General features: G+C 37.8%; 1 protein-coding gene across 2 annotated transcripts; it reads left to right on the top strand.

Annotated features, from left to right (window-relative positions):
* Positions 1-606: 606 nt before the first annotated feature.
* On the top strand, positions 607-14312 carry bap1 (BRCA1 associated deubiquitinase 1). Of its 2 annotated transcripts, none has more exons than XM_084734860.1 (17): positions 607-817; positions 1126-1155; positions 1273-1327; positions 1713-1845; positions 2822-2941; positions 3074-3135; positions 3294-3436; positions 4636-4714; positions 4819-4942; positions 5861-6002; positions 6959-7143; positions 8747-8880; positions 9005-9468; positions 11218-11456; positions 11647-11739; positions 11851-11923; positions 13297-14312. In XM_084734860.1, the coding sequence occupies exons 1-17, from the start codon at positions 781-783 to the stop codon at positions 13428-13430; spliced, it is 2247 nt and encodes a 748-aa protein (XP_084590986.1). In that variant the 5' UTR covers positions 607-780; the 3' UTR covers positions 13431-14312. The 2 variants fall into 2 exon arrangements, with proteins under 2 accessions (XP_084590986.1, XP_084590978.1); XM_084734852.1 differs by having other exon boundaries at positions 11215-11456.
* Positions 14313-15971: the final 1659 nt, after the last annotated feature.

Below are 15971 nucleotides of genomic sequence, written 5' to 3'. Positions count from 1 at the left end.
TTCGTTATATTTCCACGTGTATTTTCTTTTTAATTAATTATTTTAATTATTCATTTTTTATATTTGCACATTTATTCATTTTTAATGTATTTTACAGATTTATTCTTTTTATGGCACTTCTATGACCTCCTTAACTAAATCCCCGAAAGAAAACAAATAACTAATATTAGCAGAAGCGAGAGTATTTTGATTATTACATTGACTCACATTACATGTGTGGTATTGTTTACAGGTATTAATATAGACATAGGTTGAGCATTTTGTCCGACTGGCATTAAATATGCCCTGTTCTTTCACAGAAAATATGTCGCCTTCAGAAAATATTGTGGAGCTGTCTGGGGGAAAAGGCTGTACGAATGCAGAAATGATTGTAATTAATTTGTAACGTACGACAATTATTATATTCGTTAACCTCACAAAGATTTCACCCTTGATATCATTTAGAAATGTTCATGTATTGTTTTACATCGATATTATCACCATTTATTAAAAATGTAGACTTAAACAAAAATACGTATTGATTGATTGACTGATTTTCATTCATTCCTTGTTAATTCTGACAACAGGAAGTTGAATGTAGGACGGTTTTTAACGACCACCCGTCGACTCTTGATGACGTAGTTTGTAGGCGGCTAATTCTGTCTATTGTGTTTATCTTGAGCTCTGCACAGTTTTTTCGTGAATGGATACAGCGTTATGGTTAAATAATCTTCTTACCCCTCTGTTGGACATGGACTGGAAGACATCTTAAATATCACAGCGCTGTGCACACATGCCAAAATGAATAAAGGCTGGCTGGAGCTCGAGAGCGATCCAGGTGAGCCATTTCGATAGAGAAACAAGCAGCTAACTAACGTTAGCCTCCACATAAAGCCAGATGGACAGTTCAGCTTCCATAAGCAGCTTGACTTACCAGACTTAAATGCAACACACAATTAAAATATGGTTAAATGTTAGTGTGTGCTGTTGTGAAAGAGATTGAGCGAACAACTAACGGCTAAATGCGAGAAGTAACATTATCAACAAAAATATATAACGTTAATGGCGTTTCGTTTGTTTTCTGGTGCATTCTAGTTAGTTGTTAGTGACTTATTGAACCCTGAAGAAATTGTTTTATTATTTCAGGACTCTTCACTTTGCTGGTGGAAGATTTTGGTGAGTGGCTTATATTCGGTCTCTCTCACAGTGCTTCAGTCTTAAGAGGTAATTAGGACTAAGGAAGTCAGTTAATACCTGTCTTTCTATGTGTTTGTGTGTGTGTGTGTTCTGTAGGTGTCAAAGGTGTCCAAGTAGAGGAAATCTATGATCTACAAAGCAAGGTTCAAAGGTATGTAACATGTAACCAAACAGGTCACCTGTTTGGTGAATAATAATTGTAAGTGGCTGCACAATTAATTGAAATCGAGTGACTGATTGATTTGATAAAAGAAAAATGTGTGATAAAACAACATGATAATGAATTACTGTAATGCTGCAGATGCCCTTGCCTACAAATATTGTCAGATGCAAGAAAATATATTTGTTTGATACAGACCCCTACAAATATTACACCATCATAAGCCTTCCCATTAATTGCAGCTCCAGTTGCAAGTACATCAAAAATGTAACTAATTCGTAGGGATGTCAGGGAGTGATGTTCAATGTTATTTTTCTTGCTGCTTGTGGGACTGTAGGAACAACATGTGAAAATTGTTTTGCATTTTATTTTGTAGTCCTGTCTATGGCTTCATCTTTTTGTTCAAGTGGATTGAGGAACGTCGATCCAGGAGGAAAGTCAACACTTTGGTAGATGAGACATCTGTCATCGATGAGGAAATTGTAAATGATATGTTTTTTGCTCATCAGGTAAGAGTTCATGTGATCATAGATGTTGACAGTTATTGTAGTTATTGCTGTGATGTTAAGTCTTTTGATAAGTGAGCAACTGATATATATATGTAACTTGTTGTTGTCATGTCATGTTTTAGATAATAGTGCAGTCCATAATGTTTTCAAGAGAGTTCATTCATTCAAGTGACAAAATCGATGACAAATGTCATTCAGGCCTCAAAGTTATTCATGTAAATTAATGGTTTATTTTGGCTGTTAGCCACAAGCATTAATTTCATGAATTGTATGAAATTGTCAAAGCAAAACAACAAACAATTTTTGTGCTTCTAACATGCAGTTTTTTTTTGTTTTCACATTATATAATGGATATTGTATAATGTGTACATGTACACAACCATCCGTCCATTTGCTATGCCTGTTTATCCCATTATTTATTAACTTTGTTTATTGTTTTGCAACACAAATTATCAATAATTCTAGAGTACATTGAGCAACAGTGTCAAGAAAATATACATGTTTATCCTTTAGAGTATTGTTGGGGCTGGATCCTATCCCAGCTGATTTCTATACAATAATACATAAGATAATTATGAAACAACTAAAATAATTTAGATTTATTCTGTAAATGAACTACTGTTTCTCAACTGATGATTTCAGCATCACTTTATGATAAGAAATGTCAGAATCCTAAGAGATTGTCCTTCTAAAATAAAGGTTAAATAAAAATATTTGCAAAACCACTGTTTAAAATGTTCAGTAATAATCAAATGATGCAAAATCATCCTAACATATATGAAAAATGCAGTGTTGGATCTAATGACAAGTATCATAGAATGAGGGAAGCATTGGCCACTTTTAATTTTGGGGCTTCCATCCCTTCACAATTCTTTTGTATTTATTGATGTTTTGCAGTAATGTACATATAAATATAGCTAACAAAATCCATATTCTAATTTGGACTTGTGTTTATGCTATAATTTTTTTTATCTAGCTGATACCAAATTCATGTGCCACCCACGCATTGTTGAGTGTGCTTCTGAACTGCAGTGGCGTTGAGCTCGGCACCACCCTTAGTCGCATGAAGGCTTTCACAAAAGGCTTCAGTCCAGAGGTAAGATGTTTCTCACACTCACTCATGTATGTCTGCAGCCTCCATCTTGGTCTCCTTCAGTCACTTTTACAACCTCTCCCTCCAACATCCCCCACTGTCATGTCTAACATTTGATTTTTATGTGTTTTTCAGAGTAAAGGATACGCAATAGGAAATGCCCCAGAGCTTGCCAGAGCACATAACAGCCATGCCAGGTAGGTTACAGTCAGTGGTTCCTTTTTAAATTTTCAGGTGCCTCTGATTCTGCGGAGGGGAAAAAAAATCCTCTGTGATTTGTCTACTGTGCTGTGGGAGATGTCAGGCTTTGTGCATTCATCAGTTTCTCAAGCTCTCTTTCCGTGTTTCTATGGAGACCGGAGCCCAGGCACCTGCCAGAGAAGCAGAATGGGATCAGTGCTGTGCGGACCATGGAAGCCTTCCACTTTGTTAGCTATGTGCCCATCAAAGATCGCCTCTTTGAGCTCGACGGTCTCAAGGCTTACCCCATTGACCACGGTATGACTGAATACTGACAAAGAATTTTGTACTTGTCACACTGTTTTGTAGCATTTTGGCTGCTGTGAAACCTAACGAAAACTAAGTTGTCTTAAAAGAGATCATTTGGATTATTTAAAATGGGGTTGTATGAGGTACTTAACCATAATCAGTGTATTACCTACAGTATATGACAAATGCCACGCCCCCACTTTGGAGAAGCAGAGTGGATTACCAGCACGGAAGCTAAGCAATGTACTGCTGTGGACAGGGTCAGCAGCAAAACATATTTTAGTCATTTAAAAATGGCCCACCTTAAAAAAAAGCAGTATCTGTTTGAGGATACACAATATTTAGAATATTTTCACAACCTTAATGTCTAACAGCTTTTTCTGACTGAAAACTGGCATTAAATAAGCCAAGTCACTGTTTATATTAAAATTAGTCATTTTACCTTGCAGAACATGCAAGTTGCTGGTCTCCTGCTGCTTTAATCTGTTAGTTTGTTTGGTTTATTGTGTGACTCCAGTGAATCCAAACTAACCTTTTCAAACTCCAAAGTCACACAATAAAAACAAACTAATTGAAAGAGGCAGGAGTAGATGAGCTTATTCTGTGTTCTGTGAGGTAAAATGAATGAATAAATTTTACCCCTATTGGTAAAGGCTGTCTGATGACAAGTTTAAGTGATGAAAACATTCTGAATATAGTGTACATTTTAATTGGTACAGATATTTTTGGGTGGACCCTTGTTAAAGTGGCTAAAACTTATTTTGCTGCTGGCCTAGTTCACAGTATTCATTGCTAAGTGTTTATGCTGGCACTCCTACTACTCTGCTTCTCCAAAGTGGGGGTGTGCTGATTTCCATCTACTGTAGGTAATACACTGACTATTGTACATCTTAAAACCCCACTTCAAATAATTTGAACTATCCCTTTAAAGGGTATGCATATGTTTCAGTGGCTCTTATACATATTGTTATTTAGTGTTGTTATTATTTTTGAGCCACTTTTTTTTTGCTCTCAAGGCCCCTAAACAATGGAGTGCTTCACCTGAAATGACCAAGAATCTATTTATCTGAAGGCATTTATTTAAACCAGAACCTTGTTATGATGCATGATCTATGAATTGCATTGATATTTAGTGTTGTTTCATTCAATGCTCCATATTTTTAGGGAAATGCTACATAAATAAAGTATCATATTTCACTCTATTCCAGGACCCTGGGGAGAGGAGGAGGAGTGGACTGACAAAGCTCGTCGAGTTATCATGGAGAGGATTGGACTGGCCACTGCTGGGTGAGTCCTGAGCCGAGTAGCTAGAGCAGTTCACCTTCTATGTACGCACACTCACTCTCACCCTCAAGGCTTCATTCTCATGCTGTTGCTCTGCTCTTTTCCAGTGAGCCGTACCATGACATTCGCTTCAACCTGATGGCAGTGGTGCCTGACCGCAGGATGAAGTACGAGTCCAAGCTGGAAATTCTAAAGAGGAATCGACAGACTGTTCTGGAGGGTCTACAGAAGGTCAGGGACTGCAAGAGGTTTCATCACACAGCTGACTACAATCCCGCAGCTCCTTTAGTGACGGAGTAGTTGGTCTGTGGCTGTTGCTGCGCAGAGGTTCAAAATAGATATTCTTCTACTGACACATTGAAGCAAAATGCGGTTTGCTGACAAACTTAAACCCCTTTAACACATGCAGTCTGTCCCTTAAATATTCAGAAACATTTCCTGCATGGGGTTATGTATGAACAGGAGCAGGGATTGATATTCAGGAAAAGTAACATTGTAGGGACAAACACGTAAACGGTTACATCCATCTGACATTGTAGGCATGGGGAGGAAAGAGACCAGAGAAATATCTGCATTATGTTCAGTCTGGGACAACATTTCATCTGCCGCTCACTGCTGAAAGTACTTAACATTGTGAAAGCTGATCTTTATAGCTTCACTGGTCATGACTGAAGCCTCTATATTGCAGGAAATGGCACTTTCAGGTGTTCAGTAAATGAAAATTCCCTGTCATGCTGCTTCTTTCTTGTCACTAATCTTGCACTCCCATTTTTAACTATAACTTGGAGCCCATGGTTACCGCCATCTGCTTGTGTGAATGGTGAAAATCACCAGCGGTGCCTGAAAGGTTTTCCCAGTAATTTACTGAGAAATATGTGTGAAAAAGGCTTGATATAAGCAAGAGTGGTAAGGTATTGAAATGACATTAAAATGTAAGATTTTTTAACTTAAAACAAAAATAATGGAAAATAGATTCATTGTTACAGCCTTTTCTGCAGCGTGTTATATTTGAGACTCATTTCGGTGTCCTAATGTGGTATTCCTAAAAATGGTGAGAATATGTTAAACATTTTAAAGCAGGATCTCCTTAGTCGTGTCTACTGACATAGGTGAATGTCTTGTGGAAAATCTTTTGTATGTTGTCTTCAGATGATCCGGCTTACGCAGCCAGAGCTTGTCCATGACAAGAAGGAGAAGGAGTCTTCCTCTCCGGATGATAACACCACTGCAGTCAAGAAGGAGGCAGAGGCAGAGCCAGTTACATCCCAGGGGACTGATCAGGCTTCTGCAGGTACTTTATTCAGCTTTATTTGCCCATTTTTTGTTAAAATATATCTTTTAAGTTGTGTGAGGTGCATCATCTACATATATCTGTATTTCTGACAAAAATCTAAATTTGTATATATAGTTTTTTTTGCTGATCTATTCTGTACACATGGCATTTATTGCATATCTGCCTTTTCAGATTGAGGGATCCCTCTTCTGTTGCTCTTCCTCAAGTTTCTGCCCTTTTCCCCCTTTTTAAAGTGTTTTTTTGGGGAGCTTTTTCCTTAACCAAATCAAGTGTTGTAAGTAGGGGTGGGGAAAAATTCTTTCTTGAAAGATTGTGAATCAGTGCAGAAAAGTATATTATCAGAAATTTAAGAGTTAATTCTCTTCATTAAATTTTGTCAGACTGGGCTGTGCCTTCCTTACAGCTCAACCAATTGGATGATGGACGTTAACATGTGCATTTTGTTTACGTTCTAAACTAGGCTACTTCTTGAGTTTTGGTGAGGATGGCTGAATGTGAGCAACTGCAGGTGGATACAGTCTGACCGGCACCCTGTGGTTTAAAAGTTAAGATATAGAAGCATTTTGGCTTCTATGAAGTTTAGGAGAAACGGGACAAGAGCCACACTGTATGCAAGTTGTGTATTTAAGTAAACTAATTATGTTATCAAAGTAGCAATTAATTACACAGTGAGAAAAAATAAATCATGTTTAGAAATCAAAAATGTTGGTGCATCAAAATGCAACTATAATCATTTATATCCACATTGTATCCCTTGGAATCAAATCATGAGGTGCTAAGAGATTTCCACATCTAGTTGTAAGAAGAGTTTAAGGACAGAGGGTGTTGTATGCTGTACAGATTGTAAAGCCAAATGAGGTAAATTGTGATTTGTGATTCTGGGCTAAATGAATAAATTTGACTTGACTTAATCATAAACACTGAAGTGAAATACACTTTGACTTATGTTTTAGATTCAGTGGACGAGTCAGGCGCTCAGCCTAAAGATGCTACCAGCTCCTCAGGAAACCCTAAGATCATGGGCAAACCACCAGTCCCCCCAGCAGGAGGTCCCCAACAAGTCACCAGTCCCAACCCCATCGTTCAGCGCCTGCCTGCCTTCCTGGACAACCACAACTACGCAAAGTCTCCAATGCAGGTAAGAGGACAAATAAAGTGTAAAGGTCCTGGTGTATGTGTGTGTGTATTCATCACTTTCTACATTAAGTTTGACTTTTGTCAGAAAGTTTACTTGTATTGTATGATAAGAGTTGTGTTCAGGGCTGCAAGCACTGATTATTTTCATTATCAGTTATCCTGCCAATTATTTCCTCAGTTATTTGCTCCACAAGATGTGAAAAATTAGGGTGAAATTCTCTCAGAGTTGAAGACGACATCTTCAAATTGCTTGTTTTGTTCAGCCAGCAGTCCCAACATCTTTTAATTTATCATGTACAACAAAAAAAGGCAGCAAAGCAATTAATCAGTTATCCAAATTGTTGCCAATTAGTTTTCTGTTGATTCGCTAATTTACTAAATATTTCAGCCTCTAGGACTTAAAGGAGTGTTTGAAAATATTCGGTGTTGCCCTCTATATCAGACTTATTCCACTCACGGGTCTGGGTCGCGGGGACAGCAGGTTAAGCAGAGTATTCAGGTGTCTGTCGTCCCAGCAACGCTTTCTAGCTCCTCGCGGGGAGGGATAGGGGATATGTAATTCCTCCAGGGAGTTGTTGGTCTACCTTGGGGTCTCCTCTCAGTGTGATATGCCTGAAAATCTCTTTGGCTGAGCCCAGCCACAGTATGGAAGAAACTCATTTTGACTGTTTGTATCAGTGATCTCTTTCCTTCAGACACTATCCAAAGCTCATGACCAATAGTGAGGGTTGGTACAATCCACTGGTAAATTGATCAGTTTGCATTTTGGCCCAGCTATGTCTTCACCAGGTCTGGCACAAGGCCTGTATTACTGCCAACACTGCACCAATCTGCCTGCTGAGCTCGTGTCCATTTTATCATCATTTGTGAACAAGACCCTGAGATAGTTGAACTCCTGCTCCATTTTCCAGCAGAGAATCACGTGAAATGTTTCCCTCTAAAGCTTTAACAAAATACATTATTCAAATATTTTTTTAAGTTTTCACAATACAAATGAAGAGACAAACCACACCAGAATACTAACTAAGTATCAGGTTTTGTTAGCCTATATTTTATAATTACAAGGTGATTTTTTTTTTTTAACATCTGAGTCAATTTTCCAGTTTTCATTTTGGATGCTCCCGCTTTTGTGTCCATAGAAATACATTTGATCTGTCTACTCTTGTAAAGTCAGGTCTATTTATATAGCTCTTTATGACACTGGATATCTACCTCCAGCCATTTGCTAGAACAAAGTCAGGTGTTGCATCAAGAATTATATGGAAATTTTACTCTTTTTGTAGCCTGGACAGATCAAACATGACTGTCAGTCTCAGATCTGACTTAGAGAAATAACACCCACAGTGACCTACCTCAGTTTTTTATCATTGAAAATGATTTTTCCTCTCTGGTTTTCTGAACCTCAATCACTCTCTTGCACATCAGAGGTGTAAAATGTTTCTTTAGAAAGGTGGCACTTTTCAGTATACCACTATACCGTTTCATTTTTTACTCAGTTCCTGTTGCAAACAAACCTCAAATTTATGTTTCTTGGCCCATAAAATCATTTATTTGGCTGCAGAAAAAAATCTATGGAGATTTAGTAAAGGTTCTATGATTAACAGGAAGAAGAGGATCTTGCTGCTGGAGTTGGTCGCACTCGAGTGCCAGGGCCTCCTCAACCCACATACTCCGATGATGAAGATGACTATGAGGATGAAGAGGAGGAAGTAACTGGTTCTACAGGCACACCTAACAGGTCAGAAGCAAAATGTGTTTACAGGTATTATTTCTTTTTTACATTTCTGGTTATGACCTGACTGAAGGAGGTAATGCGCTTTGAATTTTTAGTCAGTTATGTTTTAAATGTTGTTGTCATGTAGGTTTAGACGGAAGGCAAGTCTGCGATCCCGACCTGGACGGGTGACAACTGGAATGGAGAGCCAGATTGCACTCACTGTACTGGCTGAGAAACTAAAGAAGGAGGTCCAGAGGAAAGACGCCCTGAACACCCCCCTCTCTGTACGTACAGAAGGACGCACTGGGGGTATTTGTATCACATCTGCCTCACAGCCCTCCCCGACGCCCAGCAATGAAAGCACAGACACAGCTTCTGAGATCGGCAGCGCCTTCAACTCACCGCTGCGCTCGCCGGCACGTTCCCAGGCAGCCACACGCCCGTCCAGTCCAGTCGCATCCCATCTGTCTCGTGTGCTGTTCGGAGAAGACGAGATGCTGAGGCTGGACTCCAGACACAACCGTGCTGTAAGAGAACTGGGTCCCTCTGTCAGTGTAGCCTTGTTACACCTGCAGGAGGATGGAGTCATCTTCGCTCTGCCTCCATCTGGTGAGTACAAGTGATCGTTTCTGTTGTCCACTTTATTTACAACAGGGCTTTGAAAGCCTGTGCTGAAGCAAGCAGTTCAGTCTGTCACTTGATATTTAGAGTAAAGTCAGAGCACATTAATCATTGTAGACTGTAGAAGTAAACAGGTTGGGGTGACCTGAGAATGAGAGACTGTCTACATTAGGGCTGTACCCCACTCATAATTTTGTCAGTCGAATCAACAAACGATTATTTTCATTATTGATTCATCTGTTGATAATTTTCTTGATTAATTGAGTAGCTGTTTGGTCCATACAATTCAGAAGCTGGTGAAAAATGTTAATCACTGTTTCCCAAAGACCAAGGTGATGTCCTCAAATGTCTTGTTTTGTCCACAACCCAAAGATATTCAGTTTACTGTCATAGAGGACTAAAGAAACTGTTCACATGAGAAACTGAAATCAGAGACTTTGGATTTTTTTCCAGATAAAATGACTCAAAATTTTTAATCGATTATCAAAATAGTTATCAATTAATTTAATAGTTGGCAATGAATTAATTTATTGACTAATGGTTGCAGCTCTATTGCTATTTGTTCCTTTTTTTTCCAGTACAGTGTCACACTGAAGTCTTACAATTCTCATGTTTTAGCTTACGTCATTTAAATCGATTTAATGACATCATCATCTGTGATTGAAAATATCAGATTTCCACAAACAAAGAAAAGAAAGTAAAAGTGTGTGTCTAAAATCCCAGTGCACCACAGAGTCAGCAGCCAACAGACTGGAGTTCACTGTCCTGCCTCACGCTGTTTTCTTGCATCACAGTTACTTTTGTGGTTTATGGCAATTTTGAGACTCATTTTGTTAAGTCTGCTTCCTGCCATGCTGTCACTCTGCATTGCTCTGTGTCCAGTGATGCTGCTAAAAAACAGAAGTGTAGAGATTCAACTGACGAAATACAAGTTGACTCAGGGTCTCCTTGATTTTTCGGGGACAGCCCTGACTACTTTTAGATTGTTCAGTAAAGCTGCATTGATTGATTGATTGATTGGCTGTCACCTGTTAAATTAATCACCAACTATTTTAATCAGTTAATTGATTGAAAAAAGGATCAACATTATCTGATTAGAGCTTGTTATGTAATTTACTGTCAGAGGAGTACGAAACCAGAGCATACTCATATATATCTTTGGTTTGTGCACAAAACAAGAAATTTGAGGACGTCATCTTGGGATTTGGGAAACAGTGATCAAGATTTTTTACGATTTTCTGACAGTTTAAAGATTAATTAACTTTGCAGCTGATTACTTGAAAAAATAATCAACATTGAAAATAATCGTAAGTTGTGGCCCACTTTCTTCTCAGTGATTTGCCAGTTAAATAAAGGTAAAATAAAAATAAATAAACATATGCTATACATTTTTAAAAATGGGATTGTGTTTTTATCTCATTTGTATTCACTTGGGGTAGTTCAAATTGATATGAAAAAAAAATAGCTAGAATAAAATGATTTTGCTTGCTGGATTATATTATTATGTATTATATTATATTTTTGACATCATTCTGAGAGAGACAGGGTGAGTTACAGCCATAGACTGCATGTCTTTTAAATCAGACTTAAACAGAGAAGAATATATTAGTGTGGTGTCATTCATGTCTATCATACCAGCTAGATCATCACAGACAATGTACTGGAAAAGTCCTGATCACAATCTCTAGAAAAGAGTGACAACCCCGATTGTTGCTTTACCTGTTTTCTGTACAGTAGATTCAGCTGCCGACGGCACAAAGCAGTCTTGCACTCCTGAGAAGACAAAAGACAAAGAGCAAGCAGGCCTCGTAGGAGGAGAGAAGGACGGCGTGAACAAGGGAGACGAGGGACCATCTGTGGAGGTGAAAGAGGAGGAGAGCAAAGACAGAGCAGAGGTGAGATCTGGCGAGGAAAAGCCCAATGCCATGGAAACCGCTGCAGACACCAAGCCCACTGGGGATAAGTACTCTCCCAAAGTAAGTCTGAGAATTTCCTGGTTTTTTAATGCTCTGTAGTTTGTGCCTTCCTATGCTTATCAGCTTGCCATAACGCAGTACTCTCGCATTTTTGGCTTGTGCTCCCAATTAGGAAGTTGTTTCCAAAGCTGTGTACTAAAAATATATAATAAACAAACACACAGAGCGGTTAATCTTCTGTTTCTTGCAGGAGCTGCTCGCACTGCTCAAGTGTGTAGAGGCTGACATTGCCAATTATGAAGTGTATCTAAAGGAAGAAGTGGAGAAAAGAAAGAAATACAAAGTAGGTGTTGTTTACCTGGAACCAATCCAAATTCTTATCTTCTATCTTAATCTTATTATTTTTTATGTTTTTTTTTTTTAATCAAAATCTATTTTTTCCCCATTTGATCAGATTGATGATCAGAGGAGGACCCATAATTATGATGAGTTCATCTGCACCTTTATATCAATGCTGGCCCAAGAAGGTAAATCTTGTTCACTGTTTTTTTGCCCTTTACCTTCCATGAAATCCACATTTGAACCTTTTCTCTGAGGTTCTACTTAAATAGTCTGTGGTGGATCATTAGTGTCCAATCATTTCATGTCTCTCCACTCACATCACACCATATTTATGGATAATTTTATGCTGAATGCCTGAGCTCAACTCCAAAGTCAGTTTAAGGGAAAATTCACCATTTTAATGTGGATGTCAAGTCAGAGTTGGTTGTAAATGTATGCATGTTGAAAATGTAGTCAGTGGAAACAATAAATTCCTCGCTATGTGCCGTATTGACCAAGACAACTGATTTCTTATTTGCAGCAATATCTATTGTTGGGGGCAACAAGTCTCACTAGTCCCTCAGGGAAAATGTCACACACATGAACATTATTTTATACATGCTAAGACAAATAACAAACGAATTAACAATTTTATCCCTTTTTTTAAATGAATGTTCTGAATATTAGCAATTAAAATAGATCCATCCAATCTGAAAAACACACAGCCACATTTTTCCATGGAGGTTGTGTGAGGTAACTATGAATAGTTAGTGTCTTACATAGAGTAGATGGTGGTCCACATGCCACACGAGTACCAACATATAAAGCTGAGCAATGTGCTGCTGTGGACAGGGTCAGTAGCAAAATGTATTTTAGCAACCTAAAAAAGGACCACGTAAAAAAAATCAATATCAGTTCAAGTGTATGCTATAGTTAGGAGTCTGTTAGCTTTGGAGAGAATGATGTAGTTTTACTGTTTTACCTTGCTCAAGGAAAACTGCTGTTATATAAGCTAAATATCATTCTCTCCAAAGCTACCAGACTCCTTTGGCAAAAATCTGTAATTTTTATTTTCGCAGAATACAGGAGTTTCTAGTCTACTGCTGCCTTGATCTGTTAGTTTGCTTGTGTTATTTGGTGAGTCAGAAATAATCTTTTAAAACACAGAAATCACACAAGTCCCACAAACAAACTAACAGGCCGAGCTAGTAGACCAGTTCTGTGAGGTAAAACGACCATTTTTCCAAAGAAGTCTGGTTGTGTGAGAGTGGCTAAAATAGCACCACAGCAGTACACTCACACACCATCTACTGTAGGTAATACAGTATTGAAAAATCCAACCATCTTTCAAATAATAAATATCCCTTGAACACCCAAAAATACAACAGGTATGACATTTTCACACACTCTGAGGTGTCTCTCAAAAAGAAGAAAGAAAAGAGTAAAAGACTAAAACATAAGAACATTTTTCACTACCACACATACGGATATAGTGTACGTGTGAAAATACGTTTTGTTAGTATTTTAATAATTTGTTATCTCCTTCATTCATTCATTCTGTCTGGGTGTCTCTCTGCAGGCATGCTGGCCAGCCTTGTGGAGCAAAACATTTCTGTGCGTCGTCGGCAGGGTGTGAGTATCGGCCGCTTGCACAAACAGAGGAAGCCTGACCGCAGGAAACGCTCCCGGCCTTACAAAGCCAAGCGCCAGTAATTACAAACAATCATAACTTCTGTAAGTAACTTACTCCCGGGAGCAGCGAGCAATCACCACAAAGGAAACAAAGAATCTTATGCACTCCTGAAACTGTCTACTAAAGACAGTTTAGTGTCGTATTCTAGTCGGAGCCTCTTCTTCATCAAACGACCGTCTGTATGGTCGATTCTTTTATCATTCTTGTAAATATGTTATACCATTTTAGTCTCAATGTAAATTTTCTTCTTTCTTGTGCCACGACTATTGATAGATTGTAAATATGAAAAAAAGGCATGTTTCCAATGATGCAGCTGAATGCTTTTTCATCTTGCAAAGTATTCATTCTTACTGAAAGATCTTCCCTACAGTCTTGTGGTCAGTACGGTTAATATGTCACTAAATATACAATTTGGTAACATGTCAATATTTCCTCAGCTGTGTATCCTTATTCACGTTTTTATGGTGCCAATGAAGTATTGAATGTTTTGACAAAAAGGCCATGTATTTTATTCATCCATAGCATTTCAATTATGATTTCTTCGCCGGTGGTAATTCTCCACATAACACAAAAAGCATCTTTTAATCACATTCTTCATGGACAATTTTAAACTCAAGAAGAGGCCATGATGCATCAAGGTTTTTGTTTGTTTCATGGGAATGTCTTTTCAGCTAAGGGCCCCTCGCTGTGTACGTCTGTCTCCTGAGGTCCTGTGAATGGAAAACAAGCTTTTGTGTTATTTTTGTACCTGAAATGGATCTCAAAGTGAGTGAATATTAAGTCGGATGTGTGCACTTGTGTGTTTTTTGTACATATGTATCCGTTCATTGGCTCACCTGTACACTGAGTTCAGTTGTTCTTTGTGCTTGCCAATTCATACTTCAATAAAGGTAATGAAAATATCTTGTTATAGTCCAGATTTCTTTTTATTTTGGTTGTGCTTTTAAAGTGACAAGACTACAGCGTATGAATTATTTTATATTTGTAGGATCACATAGTGTTTTACAGTGGCAGTTTATTGATTAGGATTCCATCTCATTATACAAAAACATATTTACAAATGTTAATCACAAAATTTATTATAAATCTGCTGGTCTTTAAAAAGTCTAAAATCCAGTCATCTGAATTTTATGCTGGGTCTTAAATATTAGTTTGACAGGTCTTAAAAATGTATTGGATATGAAGTTAACATTTCAGTAACTCCAGTCTTGCTTATAAAAGTGTTTTGAGGAAAAAAAAATATTGATCACACTGTCAACTACGAAACAAAACTAACATAGAACCAATAACCACTAATACTAACTATGCTGCCCAGTCAGAAGTTATCGGAATTCATCCACCATATCCTTCACAGAAAGGATAAGGTTTTACATTACACAATATGGATTGACAAATTACAGTAAGAGCTTAATTACTATTTATTAATTAATTAGATATTAATTAATGTGATTTTTTTTTTTTTGGCCAAATTTGACATGAAATAAGTCTTAACTTACATGGTCATTATAGAATTAAGAAAAATCTGAAATTTGCTGAAACCTGCAGAAACCCTGTTTTAGATTAGGTTTATTTTCTTTGGTGTATTAGATGAAGTGTTTTATTGTAGTGACAGTTGGTGTACACTAGGGAGAGCAATCATTCAGAGACGAGTGGGACCATCTCAGAATCATCTGCTTTACTACACTGTAAGGAGAATCATTCACAATAAAATGGACTTTCTGCAGAAGGATTGTGATGTGGCACTGTAGTTGGTCTGTGATGTACATGTGTATTTAGACAAATGTTTGCGTTTTTGTCCTGACATTTTGCATCTGCAGAGATAAGTTCAATTTTCATCTGCAAATGTTCCATGTCGTATTTTATTTGTCGTAAAATACACTTCATACTTCATAATTCTGCTGAATAGAACAACCCACATGAATCTCATCTTTATTGTTACATTCAGGTTTGTTTTTATAACACATTTCACTGCTAGATATTATACTGAGCTTCCAGTAGGTAAAGCCATCAATCTTAACATGAAATTTTGATACCATCTTGCCAGGTATATGTTAGCAGTTTGTGTTTTATTTTATCTCGAATTGTCTGTCTTTACTGGAGGGCATGTTTGAGCCCTGGTAAGAAGATCTTGTTATAGTGACACTGGCTCTCTGGCAGAGTAGCAAAGTACACACAGTAGCCTACGTGGGAGTAGGAACTAAAAAAAAATATATACTCCTCCACCACACATCTTCAGTGGAGCAGATGTTTGAGTTGAATAGAACCATGCCGTGGTGTTATGTCACCACTGTTTGCCTGTAATTTGGTTTAGAGACACAGACCAGTGTCTACAGCTGTCGTATAACATGGCATAGACTTTACATTATTCAGATAACATTGTCGCTTTTTCATTTTTATTGGTATTATGTCCATCACAGTTGGATAAATACACAAGTACAGTCTATCAAACCTTTATGAGAATTAGGAATATTAGGAAACCTACTGTTATTTTCATTATGAATTACAGAGAAGGTTTGGTCAGACAGTTCATACAGACAAATCTTATAACAGAGTTTTGTTTT

Source organism: Lutjanus erythropterus, chromosome 2 (genome assembly GCF_056507025.1).
Source record: "Lutjanus erythropterus isolate fLutEry1 chromosome 2, fLutEry1.hap2, whole genome shotgun sequence".
In the NCBI taxonomy this organism is placed as follows: domain Eukaryota; kingdom Metazoa; phylum Chordata; class Actinopteri; order Lutjaniformes; family Lutjanidae; genus Lutjanus; species Lutjanus erythropterus.
The sequence above is the reverse complement of the archived record's forward strand: the minus strand, read 5'-3'. Positions and strand labels throughout refer to the sequence as shown.

What these genes read in the sequence shown, in the direction of transcription:
- bap1 (XM_084734852.1), top strand. Translation starts at nt 781, where the DNA reads ATGAATAAAGGCTGGCTGGAGCTCGAGAGCGATCCAG. An exon ending in GGAGCTCGAGAGCGATCCAG is followed by an intron (nt 818 to 1,125) that starts GTGAGCCATTTC and finishes TTATTATTTCAG; the next exon opens with GACTCTTCACTTTGCTGGTG. An exon ending in GCACATAACAGCCATGCCAG is followed by an intron (nt 3,136 to 3,293) that starts GTAGGTTACAGT and finishes GTTTCTATGGAG; the next exon opens with ACCGGAGCCCAGGCACCTGC.